Source organism: Amphibalanus amphitrite, unplaced genomic scaffold (assembly GCF_019059575.1).
Source record: "Amphibalanus amphitrite isolate SeventyFive unplaced genomic scaffold, NRLGWU_Aamphi_draft 002308F_arrow, whole genome shotgun sequence".
NCBI lineage: Eukaryota > Metazoa > Arthropoda > Thecostraca > Balanomorpha > Balanidae > Amphibalanus > Amphibalanus amphitrite.
The window spans coordinates 5,847-29,361 of NW_024883780.1; the positions used below are offsets into that span (position 1 = coordinate 5,847).

General features: G+C 51.8%; 1 protein-coding gene across 1 annotated transcript; it reads left to right on the top strand.

The window, feature by feature from the left end:
• Positions 1-23,247, top strand: LOC122376786. The gene is made up of 8 exons (XM_043356732.1): positions 1-201; positions 1,601-1,809; positions 2,479-2,644; positions 3,132-3,278; positions 3,874-4,090; positions 4,433-4,579; positions 5,636-7,986; positions 23,234-23,247. Exons 2-8 carry the CDS (start codon positions 1,633-1,635, stop codon positions 23,245-23,247), a joined length of 3,219 nt encoding a protein of 1,072 aa, XP_043212667.1. The 5' UTR covers positions 1-201; positions 1,601-1,632.
• Positions 23,248-23,515: the final 268 nt, after the last annotated feature.

Below are 23,515 nucleotides of genomic sequence, written 5' to 3' on the forward strand. Positions count from 1 at the left end.
GCTCTTGGCTTTGCTTTTGCTCTTGCTTCACAGTCCAGCGCTTTGAGTCCGATGTTCAGAGATATTTGGTGTTTTGGGGAGAATATCATATGTAGCCAAGGATATGATATGTAAAAGCATTGGGCATAATTATTGTGATATCGGTATCCTGTAATATCCAGATCCAATCACAATTGGACATTTGTTTCTGCTGGAGGTAAGGTGAGGTTATGTGGGCATGGGCTTTGGCTTGGCACTTGGCAGGACGTTATTGCTGTTCTACCACTGCTTTTCTTCATTTTGCAGAATTTGTGACAGTTCCCTGCTCCAAGCATACTGCATGAAGGTACTTTCTACTTTTGGTCATGATGTATGACTGCTATTACAGCTCTACATGACTCGAAACTGCTCTATGCGGTGTAGGTGGTGTGTAACCAGATTGGAAAAAATCCATACACTACGCAGGATGCCTCAGAGACTGATACACCTGTGCACCGAAATTTTGGCAGACGCAGTTACGCAGAATGCTGCGTCAAAATTTTGGAGCAATGCGTCTTGTTACGCTGCCCGCCGGTCGCTGTATATGTCAATGGTAACATGTACAGGTCTTGCGAGATTAAGCGGTAGGTTTTGCACTTTAACATTTCCGGTTATATCTCAGAAACTAATTGATCTATGATGAAGCCATTTTACATGATCATGGCTGGCTTATTACCCAACAAGTTGATGGCATCTTCGACACGTAAAAGCTTAAGACGACAACGATATAGCCTGAAGTACACTAAATTTTCTAGGTGCAAAACCTACTGATAAAACCTGCGAGACCTGTACATATTTTTTTCCGGTCTGGGTGTGTAATATGACTAAGTAACTGCAGAGTCATTGCATACTGATTAGGTGTAGAAGCTGAAGCATCATAAAAAGAAGTGATAAAATACTGCTGAAAATCAGTCATCTCTTGACTGTTCCCTAGTGATTGTCTGTGAATTGCTGCGCGGTAAATAATTTCCTGAGGACTGTTCACTAGCAATTTCCTTTTATCAGCATGCTGCAATTTTCTGTTTCTCATTGGTGATACTCAGGTGGTCTATGCTTATCACCAATGAGGTCCGGAGATAGGTGGACACTTTCCATATACGGTAAAATCAGCAGATTACTGATAAAATAAACAGAGACCAAAGAATGCTCAATAGGTACCTGCAAAATCTTTTTTTAATGCTCATAAAATAATGTCATTAGTAAATATCAGTACAGTAGGTCTACAAAATAAGTCCCTGCCGTATGAGGGTCGCCAGTGGGCAGTTAGCGCCTGAGCGCTACTCGGGCGCCACCTGCCCGCATACGGAGAGGACTTATTTTGTAGACCTAGTGTACAGCCAAGTGCCAACCCTAGTACAGGTAGAGTTCAAAGTTTAAGGTGCATAAATAGCTGCTCACAGCCTTTCTTTAGTGTGGGTTTTGGCTGTCAATCTGCCCATTAAACTGTTTGAGCTAAATTTATAAGTAAAATCTCCATAAGCATAATCAATGCCCTGCTGACTGCTCTGTAACCTCAGCCTCTCACAATTCACATCACCACTTTTCAGCATTGCTCTGTCTCTTAGCATCCCTCCCTTCGCAGTCTCCAGCTGAGGAGCTGCCCGCAGACCCACCATGCCGGGCAAGGTCAAGGTACGGGTGCTGGCCGGACGGAACCTACCGGTCATGGACCGAGCCAATGACACGACCGACGCGTTCGTCGAAATCCGGCTGGGCACGGTGACGCAGAAGACAGACGTGTGCCGACGGTCGCTGAACCCTCAGTGGAACTCGGACTGGTTTCGGTTCGAGGTAGGTCATAGTGGCGCTGATGGTGTGAATTGTATTGTATTAAACATCCGTAGAACATCCGCGATAACCGAGGCTAGTTGCTCAGTGTCAAACGCATGCACACGTTAAATACATACTGCTTAGTGCTTATGCCTCTTGGTGTCGGTTGAGGTGTGAGTTTCCCGGTAAGTTAATCTGTTTCTGTTTAGATATGTTATGTGTTATGCTTTCGAGGAAGTTTGATAAGCAGTCGGCATTCTTAAATCGCCAGCTCACGCAGTAAGAATGTCTTATCATGTTAATTTTACTTACACTTGTACGGAAAATGTCTGTTCGTTGAATACCAAGTTTCCTGAGCAACTTATACAGCCTACTCGCTTTTCCATGGACAACTGGAGATACAATGATGTCTATTGATCTGCTGAGTCTCTCGCCCATCCACTAACTTTAGCTGTAATGCTCCTGCCCCATCGATCAATAACCCCACTCCATGGGGTTCATATCCCATCTCCCGGCCGTCACCGACATGCCGGGCTGTTTCTAGGCACAGGACAACTCTCTGACGGATGATATTCCATTACTGGCTGACCCCAGGGTCCTCGTTCCTTCTCTGACACCCGCTAACCCATACTTCTCAGTACTCCCACTCACTCATCCCTCCCCCGCACCTGTCTGTCTTTGTGTCTGTAGGTGCAGGACGATGCCGAGCTGCAGGACGAACCGCTTCAGATCCGTGTAATGGACCACGATACGTACTCAGCCCACGACGCCATAGGCAAGGTGTACCTGAGTCTCAGTCCGCTGCTGGCTCCCGAGCTCATCAGCCGCGCCGACACGGCACCCGCCGGGTCCGCAGGTCGGTATCCCCCAACATCCTTCCAATCGGTATCCTTCCGATCTATGATCTATTTCCTTCCGTTGTTTTTCATGCCACTCATGTTACCCCAAACTGTACTGTAATTACATATATAAATGCCATTAATGTATTGTTTTCTGTCTCGCTCCCTGCATTCGTGTTCAAAATACCTATTGGGTAATGCTGCTGGTTTACACATGGAGCCATTACGAAAGCTCGTTAGGGCTCTGTGCATTTAAATGTCGGAAATTCCGTTCGTTTGCGTTGTGTCTATTATTGATTGCAGCCATGTATTTCAGTTACAGTATTCAATATCTTCGACGTTAATCCATTACTGATTTCAACGCACTTGTCCAATGTCCATTAGCAATAAATGTTTATGTTCCCCTGACGTTTTGTTCACCGTTGCGTACGGCCACATCTCACACATCGCTTTTTATTATGCGATCTTTGTATTGTTCGCTTCTAACAGTAACCTCGCCCACAGGTGGACCTTCCGTGATCTCTGGCTGGATTCCGATCTACGATACCCTGCACGGGATCCGCGGAGAGGTCAATGTCATGGTCAAGGTGGACCTCTTCAGCGACTTCAACAAGTTCAGACACTCGTCGTGCGGTGTGCAGTACTTCTCCAGTGAGTGGACGGTGATTGCCTGGCGACGCGACGAAAGTCGATTTCATCGAACTTCTTCTTGATGGCGTTTGTTTAGGATAGAGTGGAACTAGCTAGATGTGCGCTAAAAATATGCATCAAATTTTGCTAACTATCTTAATTTCGGTTCTTTGTCCGATGCATCGTTTTGCGTCGAGCATATTTAAGTAGCAATCACCGGTAGAATGTATATTTCACCGAGCTGGTGATCGTAGTTCCGTCCCTGGCAGCGGCCCAAGGCCGAGGTTGGTTCAGCCCCGGGTTGAAGTTGACCTATCGTCTCACACCCTTGGCTCTACTGACACGGGAACGACAGGACATTGCCAGCGCTCGCGACAGTCGCATGGTTTTGCCGGTGGTTGCGTCACAAAGTATTCAAACCATCCCAGAGATGTTGTTTTTCATTGGGCTGAGTGCGTATGTGCCAATAGGGTAGGTATCGCTAACACAAATGATGCAAATACTTGTCATTGCTAGTGAATTACTAGCTACCTATTAATTGTCTTCTCTATAGTTCTCACGTGATCTATTTTACGATGCCTTTTTAAGTTCATCTTCCGTGTGCTTTCCCCTGCAGGTCCGTGTGTGCCTGCCGGCCACTGCGTGCAGGCCATGCTGGGCTTTGTGCACGAGCTGGTGGTGAACGATGACCCCGAGTACCAGTGGATTGACAAGATCCGCACTCCCCGGGCGTCCAACGAGGCGCGACAGACGCTCTTCTCCAAACTCTCGGGCGAGGTGCAGCGCAGGATCGGAGTGAATGTCATCGAGGCTGGAGGAAACGCCGTCATTGGGTGGGTGAAGGGCAGGCTGCTGTTTCGGGCTTGTGAATTACGAAAGGAGGGCTTCGACCGCTTCGTGGGTCTTATCTTTTCACGAGTTTAGAAATAATGACGTACAAAACAAGTAGATCTTGTCTTATTTACAAAGCTGATGATGAGGGATACCTAGCAGCTCTATTGATCCAGAATGTTATGATTATGGAGTGGGTTTGGTAGGAAATCATGAACTCTGGCTTACGTGTTTTTCCGCTGCCGGCTGTTGTATACCAGCAGAGTGGGCCTATCTGGTCGTTACCGGCAGATTGGTATTGGCTCGTGTGTTTTATTAATGCCCCCCCCCCCCCCTCCGAGCAGGTACCGTCAGTGTTTTGATCTGGAGGGTGAGACGGGTATCGTGGTGCGCGGGATCGGCACAGCCGTCAGTCTGGTGCGGACTGAGGCGCGCCCCAGCAGTCCCAGTCCGCTCAGTCGCCAGCCGGGCAGCGGCCGTGACCGGGACAGGTGAGACCAGGCCGTAGTCAACTCCGCAGTCCACTCCGCAGGCCGCAGTCAACTCTGCAGTCCACTCCGCAGGCCCCAGTCGGTGGCAGACTGACTGAGCTGACTCTCCCAGCTGATCCTATCACACTGCTCCCTGGACTGCACTAGATGGACTGTTTAACTGTCAAAAGAAGGATATATGATATTGCAGCTAGACGTACTTAACTAGCCTTAGTGAGCCTAGACATATTATCATATTATTGACTTCAGCTTCCAATATCATATCCATCGCATTGTAGCTTCCACATCGTAGTTACTGTATTCATAGCTCAATATCCTATCCTTCTGAATCATCCTTTCTTTGAATTCATTGAGGTAAGGTTCCGTTGATTCGCTAGTATCGTAGCGATTTGCCAGAATTTCCTTATCACGGATTCCACGCTAGCGGCTCGGAATTTTAGTTTGAAGACTTCCTAAGTCTGCCCTGGTGACTGGGCAGTGTCAATAAAGGGTTCCCCTCTTATGTTGGTTTTCTTAGGGCTTGGTTTTAGCATTCCTCTGTCCTGTCTTTGGGGTGCTTTTTCATGTCTGGCTTTATCTCACTCTGTTGCTTGGAATGTGTCTGTTTTGGCTCTGCACGTCTCAGGGTCTTTGCTCTATTTGGGGTTGTCTATAATGGCACCAAGCCATGAATGCATATATGATCATCTCTGTGCTTTTATTATGGGGCTCATAATTTTATGCTAGAGTTGGCGCTTTGCTCAATGCACTGTATAGCGTGCAGTGTGCACTGTTTCTGCTGTCGCTCTGGGCAGTTCGGGGTTCACGGGCTGGCTTTGGGAACACGCGGCGAAGCACTGGACGTCACCAGGCACGATCGGATCCAGTTTCCAACATTATTTTTATATATCTCTGCTGCATGATGTCAGTGTCCCCGCACTCCCTCACGGCTAGCGTCGCTCGCTGGCCGGCTCCGTTCGCGCCTGGTGCTTCCCCTGCTCCGTCGCCGAGTTTCTCTGGGTCTCTCTGTGGCTGTGTCTGCTGAGTGGCTCCGTGTCCTCCCTGGGTATCCGGCAGCTCTGCGGTCGAGGGCTCCACCGCCGCGTCCGCCGGCCTCCGTCCCGTGCCGTCCGTACAGCTGATGCCGGCAACTCCAGAACAGGAGCAGCCGCCGGCGACTCCGCCCTCACCGCGACCGTTCGCCGCGCCGGCGCCGGCCGCCTCGCGAGGCATCCTAGCCGCCGCTCACCAGTTTGTGAAAGACAGACTGAGCTTCCGACGTCGCGGCTCGCGTCGCACCGGCGCGCGAGCTCTCAGTAGAGAGGCGTTTAGTACACCGAACTTCCAGCCGGTGATCGAGGCTGCTGCGAGGTATGAGAAGAAATCGCGACCCGCCGGCCGTCGGCGGAGACTGACGTCGTCCTGTGATGGCACTCCGCGCCGACTGGGCTCGCTAAACTCGGTGAGCGAGGCTGCTGGAAGCGCCGTGGAAGACGATGACGATGACGGTGACAGCGAGAATCCCAGTGAGCCTGGTGAAGACACATTTGAAGATGGTGATGATGATACTGGTGACGCTGAGGGTGATGCCGCTGGTGATGATGTTGCTGAGAATGGTGCTGAGAATGGTGATGCCGGTGGTGACGCCGAGCGCGAGCGGCCTGTCATGGTGATAAGCTCCTCGGAGGACACAGCCAGCGAGACGGGCGACGAGGCGGAGCGGCGCAGCACCGACATCCCCAACTCCACGCTCCAGCTGGCCCTGGACAGTCTCAGCGCGCATGACGTGGTGTATATTTCCAGCATGAACATGTTAGTAGAGGTAGCGTCTCTCTATCCCAGCCTGAGCACCGATAATGCATGCGATGACAACGAGGAGCCAGTGCTAGATCTGGAGAGTTTCTCACAGGACTACCTAGACAACCTGGATAACCCGGTGCCATACCCAGTCAAGTTCACCCTGTACCCTGATAGTTCGGATAGTCTTTCTAACGATGAGAGTTCTGGTGTTTGTGCGCCTGTGAGTTTCTCCCTTTACCCTGACAGTGGTGATAGTCTGGCCCGTTTAACTAACACGGAGGATGACCGGTCCGGCGACGCGTGCCCCGCCCCTCATCCGTCCCCAGTTCCTTCGGGAGGCCTCTCACCGTCCTTGTCCAAACCCGAGTCAGCCAGTGACCGGTCCTCAGGGACAATGGTTGCCTCGCCAGCAGGCGACTCGACCCATGAGGCTCTCCCATCTAGCATCAGTGGGAACGGATCGACCCGCGGGGTTCTCCCAACCACCGTCAGTGAGCTCTTCCGGCATTCTGGGATCGTTTGTCGCAGTGGTGATGTTCAAACGCTGCTGTCTGACGAGAACACCCCCGCTGCCCCTCGGCTCCCTCAGCGGGACAGTAGCGGCGATATAATGTGGTGTCCGGACGACAGTCAGCCCGGCTCGGCTGCCGGTAGTTTGGAGGTTGTCTCTCAGTTGGACAGCTGTGATGACCTCGCCTCACCGGCACCGGACGAGCCCGCGTCGACGACGTCGAGCGGTGGTGACGACTGTCTGAGACGGAGGGATCTTTTCGGTCGTCTGACACCTCCACGCCGCGTTATGCGACACGTCGTATCGGCGCCAGAGGTGGTGATCGGCGCTGGTGCGCGCACCGGCTTCGCTCCGGACCCGTCCCTGGCTTCTATGATGTCTGAGGACCCAGAACTAGCGGCCCTGGCCTCGCTGGATTCGCTCCAATCAGTCCACAGCGTATCTGACGTGACGCTAGGCCTGGCTGAGGACGATCCGCTGAATTTACCGGGCGCGCCCGAGATGGCCTCACTGCACAGTGTCTCCTCTGAACAGCTGCTTGCGCTGACTGGCCTACCTGCAGTAGCTGCGAAGGCCTTGTCGCCCACAGCGCGCTGGGATGTCAGCTCTGACGAGGGCTCCTGCGATCCCGGTCAGCTGGTCCGCTCTCCTGAGATGGTGTCTCTGCTGGTGGAGTCCCCCACTCCCCCGGTGACTGCCCCCTCCCCGGACCGTCTAGTTCCCCCGCCGTCCCGTCCCTCCGGTCCCACTCCCGCCGCCTGTCCATCTCCCTCCCCCTCCCCGCGCCTGTCCGGCCGGTCATCCTCCTCTCGCGTGAGTGCGTGCGGCGCCCCGCGACAGCGCCGCTCGCCGTACCGGGCCGCGGGCACCGACCGGCGCGCTGATGGCCCTCGTTCGTCTTGCAGCGACCCGTGTGGTAGTCCCCACCTTCCGCAGCCGCCCGCTGCCGCCAGTGCCGCCTCTGTCCCCGCCGCTGCCGGAGCGCCAGTTGGAGCGCCAGCCGCAGCGTCAGTGGGAGCGCCAGTTGGAGTCCCAGCCGCCCACACGACTTCGGTAGAGGGGAGTGATTCCGGTGACAAGCTCAGCCGCTCGCTGGAAAACGATACCAACTTCAAAGGTGAGGGAATAGTAGCTGTACTGGTGTGCCACCCACGGATGTAAACGTTTTTTAAAGATTTTTTTTTTTTACATGTGGACACCTCATCATTACAATATCACTACCGTGTATAACGTATGTATTCTACATGTACAGTTGTATATTTGTACATACCTAATATCATCATCATCATCATCATCATCATGTATTCGTATGGCATCCGTTAAAACACGGCTTTTCAGCACAAGAGTCATTCCATATATGCACTGTCCTTAAGGCTAATGATCTAAAAACCTACTAAAATACTACGAATAAGCCATTTATACTCATTTTCTAAGAGATGCTGTTAAAATCCAAGTTACCTACAAGCGTATTTTAAAATAAGCGGCGGATGAGATCTATTCTATCTGGGTAAGACTAGCTCGACATTTCCGCATCCCCGCGCGGAACGCTACGACCGTGCTGGCGTGGCGAACCTCGTTCGGCGTCTCGTTCCAGCTCGCTGTTGCCCGAAACCCGAAAGAACGTCTGGCGAGCTCCGTGCGGACCCGCGGAAGTTGCAGCATTCCCGCCATTGATCCTCGCGTTTCCCTCTCGGTTACACAATCGCGACGCTGCAGCAGGTCTCGCAAGTGCGATGGTGCATGGACAGAGTTGAGGAGGCGGTGCACCATGGCGAGGTCACGTTCTGTGATGAGTCGCTCTACTCTCGGCCACTCAAGTTCAGTAAGGTGAGGCGTGATATGCTGATGACGTCGGCAGCATTTAACTATTCGTGCACCATGATTAATTATTTTTTTTAACGCGTTTTCGCTGTGTAGCGTTGCATGCTGCCCACACTGTCGCGCAATACATTATGTGTGGGAACACCAGGGCCTCAATAATCAATTTCTTGACTTCCTGTGGCAGCCGACGGGAGAATTTGGAGAGACCTATCAGAATAGTATAAGAACGTTTTACTATATTCGAAATATGTTTTTCAAACGTGAGGTTTTCATCCAAAATAAGCCCAAGAATTTTAGCGTTTGAAGTGGGGCGGAGCATTGTTTCTCCAAATTAAACTTTCAGCTCATTTCCTATTCTTCTTTGACGTGTGGAGAATAGAACGATCTCTGTCTTTTTGGGATTAATTTTTAGTGAATTTTCTGTAAACCACCGCTGAGCGTCGCTCAGCGTTTGTCCAATTTCAAGCTCCAACTGATGAATATGCTTGGGGTGACCACTGTGAATGAATTGAACGTCATCAGCATATAAAACCATCTTAGTGTCACTTAAAAATGAGGTCAGGTCATTTGTGAATAACAAAAACAGCACTGGCCCCAAAATCGATCCTTGGACCACGCCATGCGTTATTGGAGCGGTCTCCGCAGATCCCCCGCGTACTCTCTGGTGGCGGCCTCTGAGCCAGTCACTGAACCAATGAGTGTCCACGCCGTACCAGCCAAGTTTGTCCAGGAGCCGGCCATGCTGAACGCTATCAAAAGCCTTGGAGGTGTCGATCGCTGTCAGACAACCGATCTTACCCTCGTCTATGACTCGAGTGATGTAGCTGACTGCGTCCAACATCGCCGACTCCGTGGACCTCCCCGGCCGAAAGCCGTGCTGCTCCTCACACAGCACACCGTGGGACAACAGGTAATGCAATAGTTGATCACAAACGACTCTCTCAGTGAGCTTCGCCACAGTAGAAATGATCGACACTGGCCTGTAATTGTTAACATCACTTGTGCATCCCGCCTTGTGGATTGGGACCACAGTTGCGACTTTCCACTCGCTCGGGAGCTCTCCAGTAACGATTGAGGCATTTATCACGTTTAACAAATGCGGAGCTATCACCGGAAAGGTTAGTCGCAACATGCTCACTGTGATCCCATCCTCACCGCACGCATTCGATGATGACAAGCGCTGCAGTGCCGAGTGAAGCTCGGGCAGAGTGACTGGATGCACCCTAAATGTCCCGCTCACCACACGAGAGGGACAGGGTGGCAGCGGTGGTGCAGTCGTTCTTTGGGCCACGAGTTCAGCAGATGCATATGTGTGGGGCTTTCAGAGGCGCCGGAGTGGGACCTGCACAGTCGCCGGTGAGGGCCCTCTTAAGCGCCGTTTCGGGGCCCTCAGATACACTGGTTTATGGCCATCACAGATATGCGTGGGACCCTTAGAGCTGCTGAGCTAAGTGCTGGTGCGGGCCCTTCATAGGACGACAAGGGGACCTCAGAGGTCGGTGGTGCCTTCAGGAGCGCCGAGGGGTCCCTTTAGACCGGAATAGTATTCTCAGACGCCACTGGGACCCTCAGAGTCACCAGTGTGGACTCAGTGGAGCCGTCAGAGTCGCTGGTGTAGGGCCTTACGAGCCTCTGATGAAGACCCTCAGAACTGGGGGAGAAGGGGCCTCAGAAACGCCGGCGTGGGCTCTCAGAAACGCCGGTGTGGGCTATCAGAGGCACTCCTCACAGTTATTGGGGCCCTAAGAGAATTGGTGTTGGACCATCACAGGCGGGCATGCAGCTCGTAGAGCCGGCTCCTAATAGGCCGGTAAGGGCCCTCAGAGGCCACCAATAGGCCCTCAGAGCCGAGGCCACCAATGCGCCCTCAGAGCCAAGGCCACCAATGGGCCCTCAGAGGCCAGCAAGAGATTCTCAGAGACCGTGAGGGGCAGGCTGGTAAGGGGCCCTTGGCGGCCTCTTAGGGCCTTAACTGGTGACAAGGGCTCTAAGAAGCCGGCGTGGGGCACTTACGAAGATCTTAATACGCCACTTAGGGGCCCATGAGATGCTCTGACGAGCCCTGTGGGGTCCCTTTGAGACGAAATATGGCCAGCGTGGACCCTCAGCGGCCGATTGGCGCCGCAGGGACCCGAAGGGCCCCCTGGACCCGATGGGAGGGGCACGCGCCCCCTGTGCCCCCCCCCACTTGGCTACGCCACTGGAATCTATCATGCTATGTTTAAGATCTCTGCAAGATGTATCCCCCGTTTGCTGACACTGCACAGAAAAGGCAAGCTCGAAAGGAGGCTTAGCGGGGTGTTTGGCCCCTTATCGAATATCTAGAAGATATCATTGACTTGTCACCGTAAAGGAATTGTGGGCGTCACACGTTGACACTAAGGGACACCGTGCCGAGTTGCGCAAGTGGAAGCACAGTGCACACCGAGTAACGGCCACCAAATGAGTGGTACGAGTTGAAGTTAGTCGGCAAAGTGATAGTGGTTACATTTTGGTATGCCGACGGGGCTCTGCTTGTCAACTTTCTAAAACAGGGGCGCACAATTGATGATGTGCGTCCATTCGATAGACATCGAGGAGAGGCTATAGGGAAGCTGACATAAAGTGTGCAACTGATCCACGGCCACGCACCTGCGTACTTGCGCGGGGTGACGATAAGTTAAGTGATGAAATGTGGCTTCGAGTTGTTGTCGCATCCACTTTTTTCCGAACCCTGCACCCTCTGGTTGCCACCTCTTCCCCAACATAAGGAAATTAGCAGTGGCAGCTTCGCTGACTGCAGGGAGACTAAAGCAGCCGTCTTGGACGTGGGATGGGTCCAAAACCCAATTGATTATGGAGACTTTGAGGGCTCTCCCGAAGGCCGAAGCGCTGCGCGAAATGTGTTTGTCTTAGCGGTGGTTATTTGAATAAATGAACTTTTTTGTCTAATAAGTCGATGACGTATCTCTCTGCTTCTTCATGGTCGGGCATGTAACTTTCTGAATGCCGGCTTGTACCGTCATCCTTTTATTTTGGCAAGCAGGTCTTTCTAACTATCGTGGTGTTTCGAGACCTCGTTAGTTGTCGAACCCTGCGATTGGCGTGGGCCTTCAAAGCCGTCCCTGGCCCCGTAGCCGTCTTTTTCATTCGGCTTGGGCCATCAAAGCCGTCCCTGGCCCGTTTCAGCACAGCCGTGCTTTTAAGTCGGCGTGGGCCTCTTTCAGAATGGCGTGCATTCCTCCGACACTATTATAACTGCCTATTTAACTGCACGTTTTGTGCATGGAGCTCGTTGAGGACCTAGACTTCCATTTTTTTTTTAGATTTTGGTTTGTCTTGTCAATGACCAGGGCGAAAAAATAAGTGGCCGAAATCCGATGAGAAAGGCAGATTTGGGGGTACCCTACCTTTTAAGCCCCGCCACATGTGGCCGGCCGCCGCCTTTGGGCCCTACCAATCATTTTCGGAAAACGACACCCCTGCAAGTCGCCATCTAATGAACTTTGACGATCTCGAATAGCTCAAGTGGTCTCAAGGGAAAGAAGCTCAGCTGATTTGCTGTTTTGTCACCTTCTCATGTTGTGTAAACTGTCCCGAAATCTATATGCATGTGGCTATTGGATTAAGTATCTGTGACGCATCATCCTACCACAAAATAATTTAATGAGTGCCATGTTCTGGGGAAAGCTTAATATACCTAGTTCTGCGGGGCGGCCCAATGCATAGACGGAGCTAAGAAATCAGCAAGCACGGATACAAAAAAAATGCTGATGTTCGGTAAAAACGCAACGGCTTTCATGAATCCTGCTGAGCTAACAGTCTGACATTTGATTTCTTATGAAATTACAGTCAGAAAAATGAACCGACCATGAGTGATCGGGGTTAGACACGGACCATGAAAGAACTTCGGCCAAGCATGCAATCGGGCAAACGAACAGGCAGTTAAACGACACGAATTCGATAGAAAAGCAAGGAATGTGTCAATGAAGCATGCAAAAATCAACTGCAACATTCTTTGAGCTGATGATGATACTTCCGAGCAGTTTACCGTGTACCACATATGTTCACAGTCAAAACTTAATGTTCACATGCACATGACAGCTACAATCATTACATTTTCATTGAAGCAAACGATTCATTGCAAAAGCAGTCGCGTTACCATGAAAATATGAAGAAAACCATTACACCGTCACCCTGCACCCATGCCTCCTCCCTGACATTATTTTCGACATCGTCTGGTAGCCTGCGCGCCCCAGCATTTTCCCGACGAAAGCCGCCCTCGCCGCATGGGTAAACAATCACAACACGATAATTTACGATCGTGTCTCGGGGTCGGCGGATTTAACGAGCCCGTAATGCAATACGGACGGTCGTCGAGCAGCCCACGCGTCTAGGAAGGTGGTGAGGTCACCAGAGGTCACACTCGGGGTGATATCAGTAGCTTGTGATGAGCGCCTAGCAATGCGCTGAGAGACTCGTTCTATCACATCAAGAGCGATGATGTGATAAGCAGTGGCGCAATAATATTCCATAGGCTACCGGGGATTCACGGATACGTCATACCGTCATACCGACGTGATGGCTGCAATATCGTCATCAATGGTGGGGTTAGTCAAGGGGTGAGACAGTCATTACGGCTAAGGTCGATGCTGAGTTAGCTATTCGGAGAAACGCAAACATCTCTCAGGCGTATAACCTTTTGACCCCAACGGAACGAAGAGTGACAGCATCGCGCGTCACTGGACTATAAATGGGTTATAACAAGTGATTTTACGGTGTATGGTCTACTGTACGGCGCTGAATACGGGAAAAGATCATATGATCACGATGCCCGTATCGAGATGGATGTGTTGTAACTGTTGTGGTTACATCAATGTGAGTACGATTGCCACGCCAGCAGTGTTAGCGAGCTATGAATAAAACCGACGCTCTCTGCATGAGACACCATGTTTCCAAGAATTCGAAAAGCACGACATATTTTATCGGTTCTGAGTGTTGCTAGCTGCTACCCACATATCATCTCTCTCTTTTTATCGGTTTATCTGAAACAGACATGGCCCATTTCTCAATCCATAAAGGTGCACCGGCCCAAACAGCCGATACGATTGATGAAGAGCGCAGCGGGCAGAATTATCTATCTCTAACTATTTGTTCTATTAGATTATCTAAAAAGGGCTTCATTCACAAGTGCGAAACGGCTCTCTCCACAATCCGCAATGTAACACATATGTAGCAGAAAAATGATTAACTATAAAGGCTGTTTAAATAAGCAAATCAGCCTCATTATGAGACCCGCCATCACCTTCGTGATTTCATCCAGCTGCACTGTGGCGGCGGTGTATGTGATAAGTTCGTCGGTAGCTATACAACATTATTACATCGACCAAGTTCCAGACTTCATAGAACACAGAGCTTAGAGAATTAGGCGATAATCAAAACATTCTTGGTTGGCATCTTCTGCGAACTAATTAGATATATAAACCATAAACATGTTTCAAAAGCAATAAATTAGATTACTTTGGTGCATTGCTCTCATGTCAAACCATAAACAAACGTCATCAGCGTTTTCAAATAAAATTATTTAAGTATTGAATGAAAGAATCTCTTAAACATGCAGCAATCTTGAAGACACCTGCATACACACTTACTTTTTGGCTCAAAGTAACCACCGAGATACATGTAACTAGCCTAACTACATAATATATGAAGAGCAATTCGTCAAATAAAAATTTCGATGAACAATGAATGCCTATGTCCATGCATCCTATATCCCATGCCCATTTCTTTCTTTTTTATCTATCTCTGAAATAAACGAAAAAAAAAACATTTTTAAAAGACAAAAAAAATCCACTTTATTTGAATATGGCGCAGAATCAAACACGAGACGAATGCAGCATCTCTGAAGGCTTCGGCCGTCTTCGGCCGAGGCAACATAAACGAAGTTATACCCGAATGTATCTGCTGGGCTTGAATCGTTCAACGCGGCATGTCCTCACCATTACACAGATGAGACTGGACTGAATGATTTCGACAGATATAGAAATATCAAATAGCCGTGTGATAACCACGCTGTGTACCATAGACGGAGAAAGCGACCGGAATGGTGTTAATCCCAGCAGCTCTTATGGAACCGGCGATAACTGATGGCCCATCGGCCATCAGGCTATCGGTCATCTCATCCGTACGAGTCGAGAGTGGTCCTTGATCGTCCCCGCTTACGGTGAAACCATCTGAGGAGGTTCGGGAGAATCCCGTCCTCTGAGAAGGCCAACAGATCGGTATCATAAGGCACGCGGGCCATACATCTCCGGCCGTGAGAGGCTGGGCGCTCGGTCGGCTAGCTCGCACCAGCCTAGCGGCCAGACTCGACCTACAGGGTGACGGAAATGTATCCAGTCCCTCGCACCAGTCTAGCGGGGAGCCTGGGGTGACAGGACACTCGGCCCGCCTCCCGATGACTGGCCGGCGCCGTTGGCCGCCGTCCTGCGACTCACTGACCAGCCTCACGCCTCGCCTGTCCGCACTGTCATGCCGAGCATCTCACGCCAGCCGGGCTCTCACAAAGGATCGGCGCGGGCGGGGCGCCCGCCGGCCGGTCGGTTTTTCTTCGACAGCGAGGGCAAACAACGGTGAGCTGGGCGCAGCGCCCGCACCGCGTGGTCGGCCGGTCACAACAGGGCGTCTCCCTATCGGACGTCATCGCAGAGGGCGTCATCAGATGGCGGCGCCGTCATCCGCCGAGCCGAGCTGAGCCGCGTCCGAGAGGTGACAGACCGGCCTGGCGCGGTGGTTATAGTTACGGGACGACAGAGGATGTTAGGCAGATGTGACAGACTGGAGCGTCAGTCACTGCAGGCAGCCGCAGATGAAAAGATGAGAGAAATTGAAAGGCAAATGTGACATACTGGACACAGGAGTATTGATCATACTGGCTACTGCAGGTCAGCCAGAGATGAAGGGAAGATGTCAGACGAATGAGGAAGCATGAAAGAGGTGCAGACTGAAATATTGGAGAGCTTTATGAAAGTGACAAATAAGTGTTGTCAGCAAAGCACCAGAGTTTGTAGACCCGCTCAAACAGCGCGAAAAGAATGGGTCATGCCAGTCCTTCGGCGCTCACTTGTCGAGCTTTCGCGGGGTGATTCATTCGTACGGCGACCAGTGCCCTGTCCTACATGTCCGCGAGTTACAACTAATCAGCCGCAATAAACAGCACGCTCCAACTGCGCAACTGAAGTGCATCCTTTACATCGTTAGCCATCACCGGGGAAACCCGGTGCATTGTCCAGTAAGAGCTCGTTGCAAATGAAATAAACAGTCGACTGCAGCTAAACACGGTCGCCTCGGCCCGTCATGTCCACAAGGAATGGTTCCTGGGCTGTTTGCGCTGGCAATGGGTCATCGGGTTCTACCAATAACTGAAGTGCCTACTCATTAATATTGCATCAGCTTCCTCCAAGAAAATCCAGTTATTCTGTGGTGCATGGTATGTAGAACCCCCCCATACGCTACAAGCATGACGCTGCTTTTCTTTGCGAAGCATGCATCAAGAGGGAACAATGTCAACAAAACTGCGAAATCTACGCCAATGGAACGTAATTATCCGTACTAGCGTCCCTATGCATATGGTTCAATTCATTAGCACACACAGCAGCGATGCTAAACACGGATTGGACACTACCCTGGCCATTGTTTGGGCTTCAACCCCTCGCCCAACCCGAACGCCAGACACCCACATCTCAACGAAAACAAACCAATGCCTATTTAGCGATGAACTGCAGACGTACCCCAGCCAGCAACATGCCGTCGAGCCGGTAACAGGCGAACCGCCGGTCTCACAGTGCGAACATTGTGTCGGCAGAGTGCGGCCTTGAGACCGCCCAGTTTACAGAATGAGCCGACAACTTCCCTCCGGCGGGCCGCCACCTCGCGAGCTGCTTTCTCAAACGGTTTGCAGCGCGTCTCACGTCTACCCGCCGCCCACGCCTTCCGACTACCTCATCGTGTCACGAACGGGGCAGCCGGCCGTACCGGCCTCGCCTGCTCCTCACAAACGGCCGACAAACGCGCCGAGATGGTTCAGAAAACATCAACGAAATGTCGTTTAGAGGACGTCGGCCACCCGCCTAGAGCACGTCGTTTGCACGGCACGGCACGTCTCCGCACGCCACGCCACGCCACGGCACGAGATGCTCACGCCTTGCTGTACGGTGGCAAGGCCATCAACATGGCATGCAACACAGACGCGCCGTGATGAGTGGTCCGAAAATGAAGGATGGTGAACGAGATGCTTCACCGTAGCTTCGTTTTGCACGACAAGCATTGCAAGAAGTCCGACCGCTGACAGAAAACTCGTCTCCTGGGATCTGGCCTGATAATTTCTGGAACACGTCATCACCCAGGCAGCTGGCTGAGGAGGTGAAGGTAACGCCGTGGGGGTCCGGTCTGGTGTGATCTCCAGATCACTCACTTGATCAGCCGGGTGTGATCGGAGATCAGTTGATCACTAATGAGCACCGTCGAGCCGTCATGCTCCAGCTGTGATCAAGGGTCGCCCGCTGGCGGCCGCAGCGCTCGGTAAACATGCACTGGGTGTCTGGAAGGAGGCCCGGGCTGCCCCACGAAAGAACACTGTGGCGGACTGCCTAGCACTGGGTGGAAAATGAGCGATTCCCTTCGCGCAGAACGGGCGATTTGCTTCTCGAGGAACGAGCGATTTGCTCGCCCGGAGAACGAAAGATTCACCCTCGAACGCCCGATTCGCTCGGCGCAGAACCAACGATCCTTTTACCGGAGGAGGAACGATCCCCTCTCTTGTGATTTATTCTATCCGATGATTTACTGAAGTTTGCGGACTACTGGTTTTAACCGCAACCCCTAGACGGATAAATGACATCGCCACCAGAACCGGCTTTGCCTACCAAACAGCCACGTAATCACTGTTGTCTCGCGAGCTTCGCATCGAGACGCTCTTGCACGAGCATTATGTGGCCTATTCGCGCTGAGTTTGCGCATGCCAATCGCTGCGATTCATGGAGCTGGCAATGATACGTCACAATTCAGCGGATTCCATTGTATTGCATGGGCCAGGCATGCGACCATGACGGTACACTAACGCACAGGTCGCGTGCGAGATTGCATCAAGATGTGTGATCGCTACTTTCGTTAATTGAGAGAGACTCGACCGAAAGAGCGTGTCTGGCGCCATTTTTGTGGTCATGTTAATGTTATATGTCAAGTATTTGGTTCGCTTTCGTGCAAGAATGTCGGCACTTGCCCACAACGTGGGTTCTCATCAGCTATAGCACATTTCCTCGGACTTCAATCAGTGAGACTCCCTGGACTCTGAGTTTTCAGGAATCGGACATGCCTAATACGATTCTTTCAATAAAAATTAATGAACTGAGTGATGAACGACAAGAACATCCTGTTCATTTTGTTGCAACGGATGCTTGCTGCTTTTGCAAGGTTGACAGACTCTAAATAAATAACCAGCCTTATAGCTAACTCCCGAATTGGAAAACAAAACTGAAAACCGCTCAACCTAATGTCTCAACTCCATGCACATTTGTGACGTCCAACACCCCGGCATCCAAGCAGCCGCATGCCCCGCCATCCTCGCTGCAGAGCCGGGTATAGCTCTCCCCTCACGTGTCACTGGTGGCTGCCACCGCAGGCTCATGACAGACGTGAGTTGTGAGGATAGTGACACTGAGCCCGGGCGGGGCGGGGCGGCTAGACGGGGAGGGGCGGGGCGGGGTGGTGGCTGACACACCAGTCCCACCGCTGCCACAGCCGCCGCCACCATACGTCACGGAGACATAGCTGTTCGTCTGGGACAGCTGTTGCCCCGTGTCATGCCATGCTCGATCCCTGCAACCCCCCTCGACCCTCGACTCCCCCCCCCTGACCAACCACCAGACGCGGTCTACCGTCGCCTTTGCGGTCGGGTTAGCCGGAACAGGTGGCGGGCAATGCGAGGAATGCATGCGTGCCAAGTATCACAGCGGGACCGCTCGGCACGCGTCTCGGGGGGGGGGGATGGGAAGGGGGTCGGCTCGGCACTCAGCAACGCAGGGTGTTCGGGTAGGTACTCGACGGTGGGATTGCAGGAACTCCGGCCGAGTGCCGTCTTCCCCTCGATGACCTATGTCGTGAAAGGGCCATCAGTTTCAAGTGTTCGAAGCGTTGACACAAGCCTTTTGCGTATTGAGAAAAGCTGGGAAAGATTGAAGTGGGTGGTTGGTCTAACATAGGGTCGTAAAGGGACGGAAAGAAAACCAAAACCGAACGAAATGATCGGGAAGTAACGGTTCATCGATACTCAGTCATCAATCAGTAGGGGAGAGTGGGGAAAGATGCCCAGGGTTTTACTATATCATGTATTATTCGAAAATGACGATCGGAAAGCAAAAACTTGGAGTTTCAACGGAAGCCGACATCATTTTTCTCCAAAAATATCACACTTCCGTGCCTGAAATATGATAACTTTTTTTGCTATTAAGCATTTTTCTGAAGAAGTGAAAGGGGGCATCTTACCCCACAGGGTGGGAAAGACGCCCCCTGGCGTTGGGGAAGATGCCCCCTGCACTATAAGTGGCATAAATGGGCACGTGAATCGCCTGAACGAATCAGTAGTCCCTTCGAGACTGCAGTAGACACCAAACGTCATCGTAAGGGCCCTCAAAAGTAGTCGTAAGGGGCTTCAGAGGTCATCGTTAGGGCCATCATAGTCCAGCGCGGCCAAACAAGCCTCCGTGGTGGCGTTCGGAGACCACTGTGGGGCCCTTATAGGTCTTCATGATGCTTGAGGGCCCTCGAGCCCATCGTGGGGACCTCAGATGTCAGCGCAGCCCGTGGAGCCAACGTGGGAGCCCTCAAAGCACCCTCAAAGGATGTCGTGAGGGGCCCTGGAGCCAATAATGGGGCCAACAGAGGCCGTCGTGAGGGCTCTCAGAGTCAGATGCCGCCCAAAAAGTCGCTGTGTGTGCCGAGAGACCGGCATGGGGAGCACCCGACCGTACTGGACTCTCAATAGTCCCAGATCGGCTTTTGTCTCTCATCACAAGTATGTAATAAATGATTTGACGGGCTGCTTGAAGGACAGCCTACGGATTTAGGGGGGCGTCTTTCCCCATCAGGACAGGGGGCATCTTACCCCAAGGTACCGAAGCAACATTAAATCAGTACAATCTGTTAGCCATAAAACTACACCCTGAAACAAGCTGTTCGGGACACAGTACACGCATGTTAATGTATCACGACTATAGCAAGGGACTCAAAAATTATCTACCTTCTTTGATATTTACAATGTTTTGACACCAAAATATTTTTTGAAAGCAGCAAATAAAAAACATGCAATCACCAGCCAGCCGTTGCCCAACTGAGCTTCGCAAATTTTTGTGCAGTTAACAAGGCAGGCTTCCGCTTTACGCTAAGAACATTAATTTCCAGGTTCGATTCTTTGTTTCGCCGCTAGAGGGGGTGGGGCGTCTTTCCCACCCTGGGCATCTTACCCCACTCTCCCCTACCTAAGTGAAATAGGCAGACAGTCGACAGCCAGCTAGTCAGACAGACAGCCAACCAGACAGGGTCAGACAGACAGACAGACAGACGGACAGACAGACGGTTATTCCATACGGCAGGAGCGGAAATGACAAGGTCTGAGCAGACGCTAAATGTAAATGTCGAAACAGGTTTCGGCCCATGTCGCCTCTCAAATATCTCGGAATGAATGCATAGTAATGCGACTCGCCAGGGTGGGCAGCCCTCAACGTCATGCATATGCTCACACGTCCCGGCCAAGCCAGTACGGTACCTCAATTCAGATTTCAGCCAACATCCCCAGGCTTTGAGATCACATGATAAATAACGCTGACTATGGGGCGACCCAATAGAATAAATTCAATACAATAAGCAGCGGATGGACGCATAAATCACTTATGACGTGTCTCACGGACACCATGTTTCACCGTGTCCACCGCAGAGATTTATCCCCACCCTGCTCCACATCTGTCAAGCCTTGCACAACACACAGACCGCGTTCGTCCGAAACCAACCGTCGGAGGGTGTTCTGCTCGCCCAAACTAGAGAACAGAACCGCTCGGGTTACACGACCGGCCGGCTCTGAAGTCCGTGACCTCATGCCCAAAGGACGCCGGGAATCCGCCGCCTCGTGTCTCGGATGGTGCCCTGGTGGCGCAGGCCGCATGCCAGCCACGCCAGACCGGCGCGTGGCGAGCGGTCGCCATGGAGCCGCACGCGCCAGCAATCCTGCTGCAATTACTGACAGTTATCTGGCCAGATAGGGCGACCGCTGCAGCATGAGCCTTACGAGAATCGCCAGTGCTTAGACGGCAAAGTGAGAGCTTCGGTAAACGTGTCCATGTCGAAAGGCAATTCTACTGGCTAGTTGAGATACCGCACGTGGAAAGTTGCGTGCAACGTCAACGAGACAAGTTTGCACTGATGATGGGCACTTTCCAGGCAGCGTCCAGACACCACACGGCTGAGCGTTGCGTATATACACTCGGAAACCGTTTTGGAGTGCATGCGGCAGACGGAGCCCGTGCTGGTGAATGGTGATAGTGGCGGCAGCGAGTTCCTGCTAACGCCAGCGGCGGCGGATGATCGTCCCAACGATCCGACAAGCCGTCCGGACCGGGCCGGTCGCCTCTCGGACCCCTGAGCCGAGACGCCGGGGTGCCTTATTGGGACGGCCGCTGGATGGGGCCCGCTCAGCCGAGAGCGGCTGTCAGATAGGGGCACAGAAAGCCAACCATAGCGAGGCCGCTGCCCAGACGATCGTGTCGCCCCACCAGCGGCCCAGGTCGACAGGAGGTGCATGTCGGCCGCGCGACGGGGAAGCAGATCGACCCTAAAAGGACACCGGCCGACGGCTCGACAAATGGGGAACAGAAGTCGGCAAAATGAAGGCGACCCTATACCTATAGCGCCTGGGAAGGTGACGTGAGTGATTTGTGGGCCGCATAAATAACTGGTTTTTGCTTTAGGTTGGTTTGTAAATCTGAATAGAATGCTTAAAAATTGGGATGCTGGTCATGACGACGCACGGCAGATCGATCTAATTTAATTAGGAAGAGAGTGAAAAATAGAATCTCGGTGCCACTGATGCAAGCTTATGGCATGCAGATGCACTTATGCACTATGCTGATCTAAATGCAGCCTTACCATACTCTGTCCTCTGCATGCCGCCTTGACAGCTAGGTATAACCCGAGCTGTGGCATGACCAAACAGAACGAGCGGCATTCCAGTAGCCGCAAACACAGTCGATGGCGTCACCCATTTTTGTTGATTGACTGGATGAAAGAAAACCATTCCCGACTTTGAAGCGAATTATTTGATTTACGTTTACGTGCTGTGAAGACTCGTCACAAATCTTTGACATGCAATAAATCGGAAACGAGCAGACACATCACGAATGATTCCTCGTGATCTCGTGGTTTCGTGTCAGCCGAGATACAAGCTGTCACCAGACAAAAGGTTTATTGGTTTTGCGATAGAGCAGCATTGTAAAGTTACGGCCTTGTTTTCCATTAGCAGAATGTATGTTATCTTTAGCCCAGACAAAAGTGGACCGGTTCTTTGATGCAGCCAATTGGTTTTATTTGCAATGCTGTCTCTTTTGTGTGTTTTTAACGATGACCGCAGCAAATGGGTTCTTTTTTATTTGATACAGATACCTAATCACTATTGATCGTGGTGGCCGCGCCACCTCATAAAGAACATTTCTTGGATAAGAAAACATTGTCATTCTAATTTCCAGAGGTCTTGGCAGATTGAATATCCTTGAATAACAGTAGGTACCTAACTATCTGCGATCTATCTACGAATGGTTTGCGTTCCCCTGATACATGGAGCTTTTGATTACCAGCGCCTACTCGGCAGCACGTAACACGGTCACAAATTCCTGTAACAAACGGTAACCCTCGGCTGGAGGAATATGGCCATGACGGGTGAATAGATCCCACCACTGCTCTGACGTCACATTCCACGGCTAACCCGCCGCAGCAGCACGTGAGTTTAGCGCCATAGTCTACCGGAAACCGCACCGCTTTAGCCGAAACCCACAGAGCGGCTCCGGTGTAACCGCGAACACGTACCGTGGTTCCGTCTGTGGGTGGAACTTGGATGGAACGACAGTAGAGGAGACACATCCCATTCCCGGTTGACTTTGTAATCTGCTGACGTGGGGACTGCGTAGCATCCGCACCGCCTCTGGTTAGCTGTCAGATCACACTGGCAAAAGACAAGGCAATTCTGCCGCTCTCGGGGAGGAACAATGGATAATGCGTATTTTATGGTTTGAATGCTGTCACAAGAAACGAACCGAGGTGTACGCCGCGAGTGCTACCGTCATTAGGCTCCCGTGTGAAAGAGCGGCAGTGCCTGACGCTGCAGAATTGATAAGTACTTATTGGTGATCGTTATATGATGGGGAGTCCGTCAAGGTTATTGGTATTTAGGCATTGCTGGGACCAATTCAATGAAAGGTGGGCGGACCGGCACTGCTTCCACGACATGCGACTCTCCATTTCAGGTTTCACCGGCTGACTTTTTCCGTACGGACACAGCTGCCGCTGCGCCGGATGTAGGCGTTCGGGGGTTGCAAATTGCAATCCGCCGCCGCACTCATGTGGGCCACGCGTAACTAAACACGTGCGCCAACAGTAACAACAGACGGCACATTGCTAGCGCGTTGTGCAGATTCGGTTACCTTTCATTGCCCACAGCCGGCGGCCTTGATGCATAGGATCGTTGACTGTAAATAAGATCGGAATCTTATCTGATCTGAAGTGCCAAAGGCCTGCGACGGCACTCC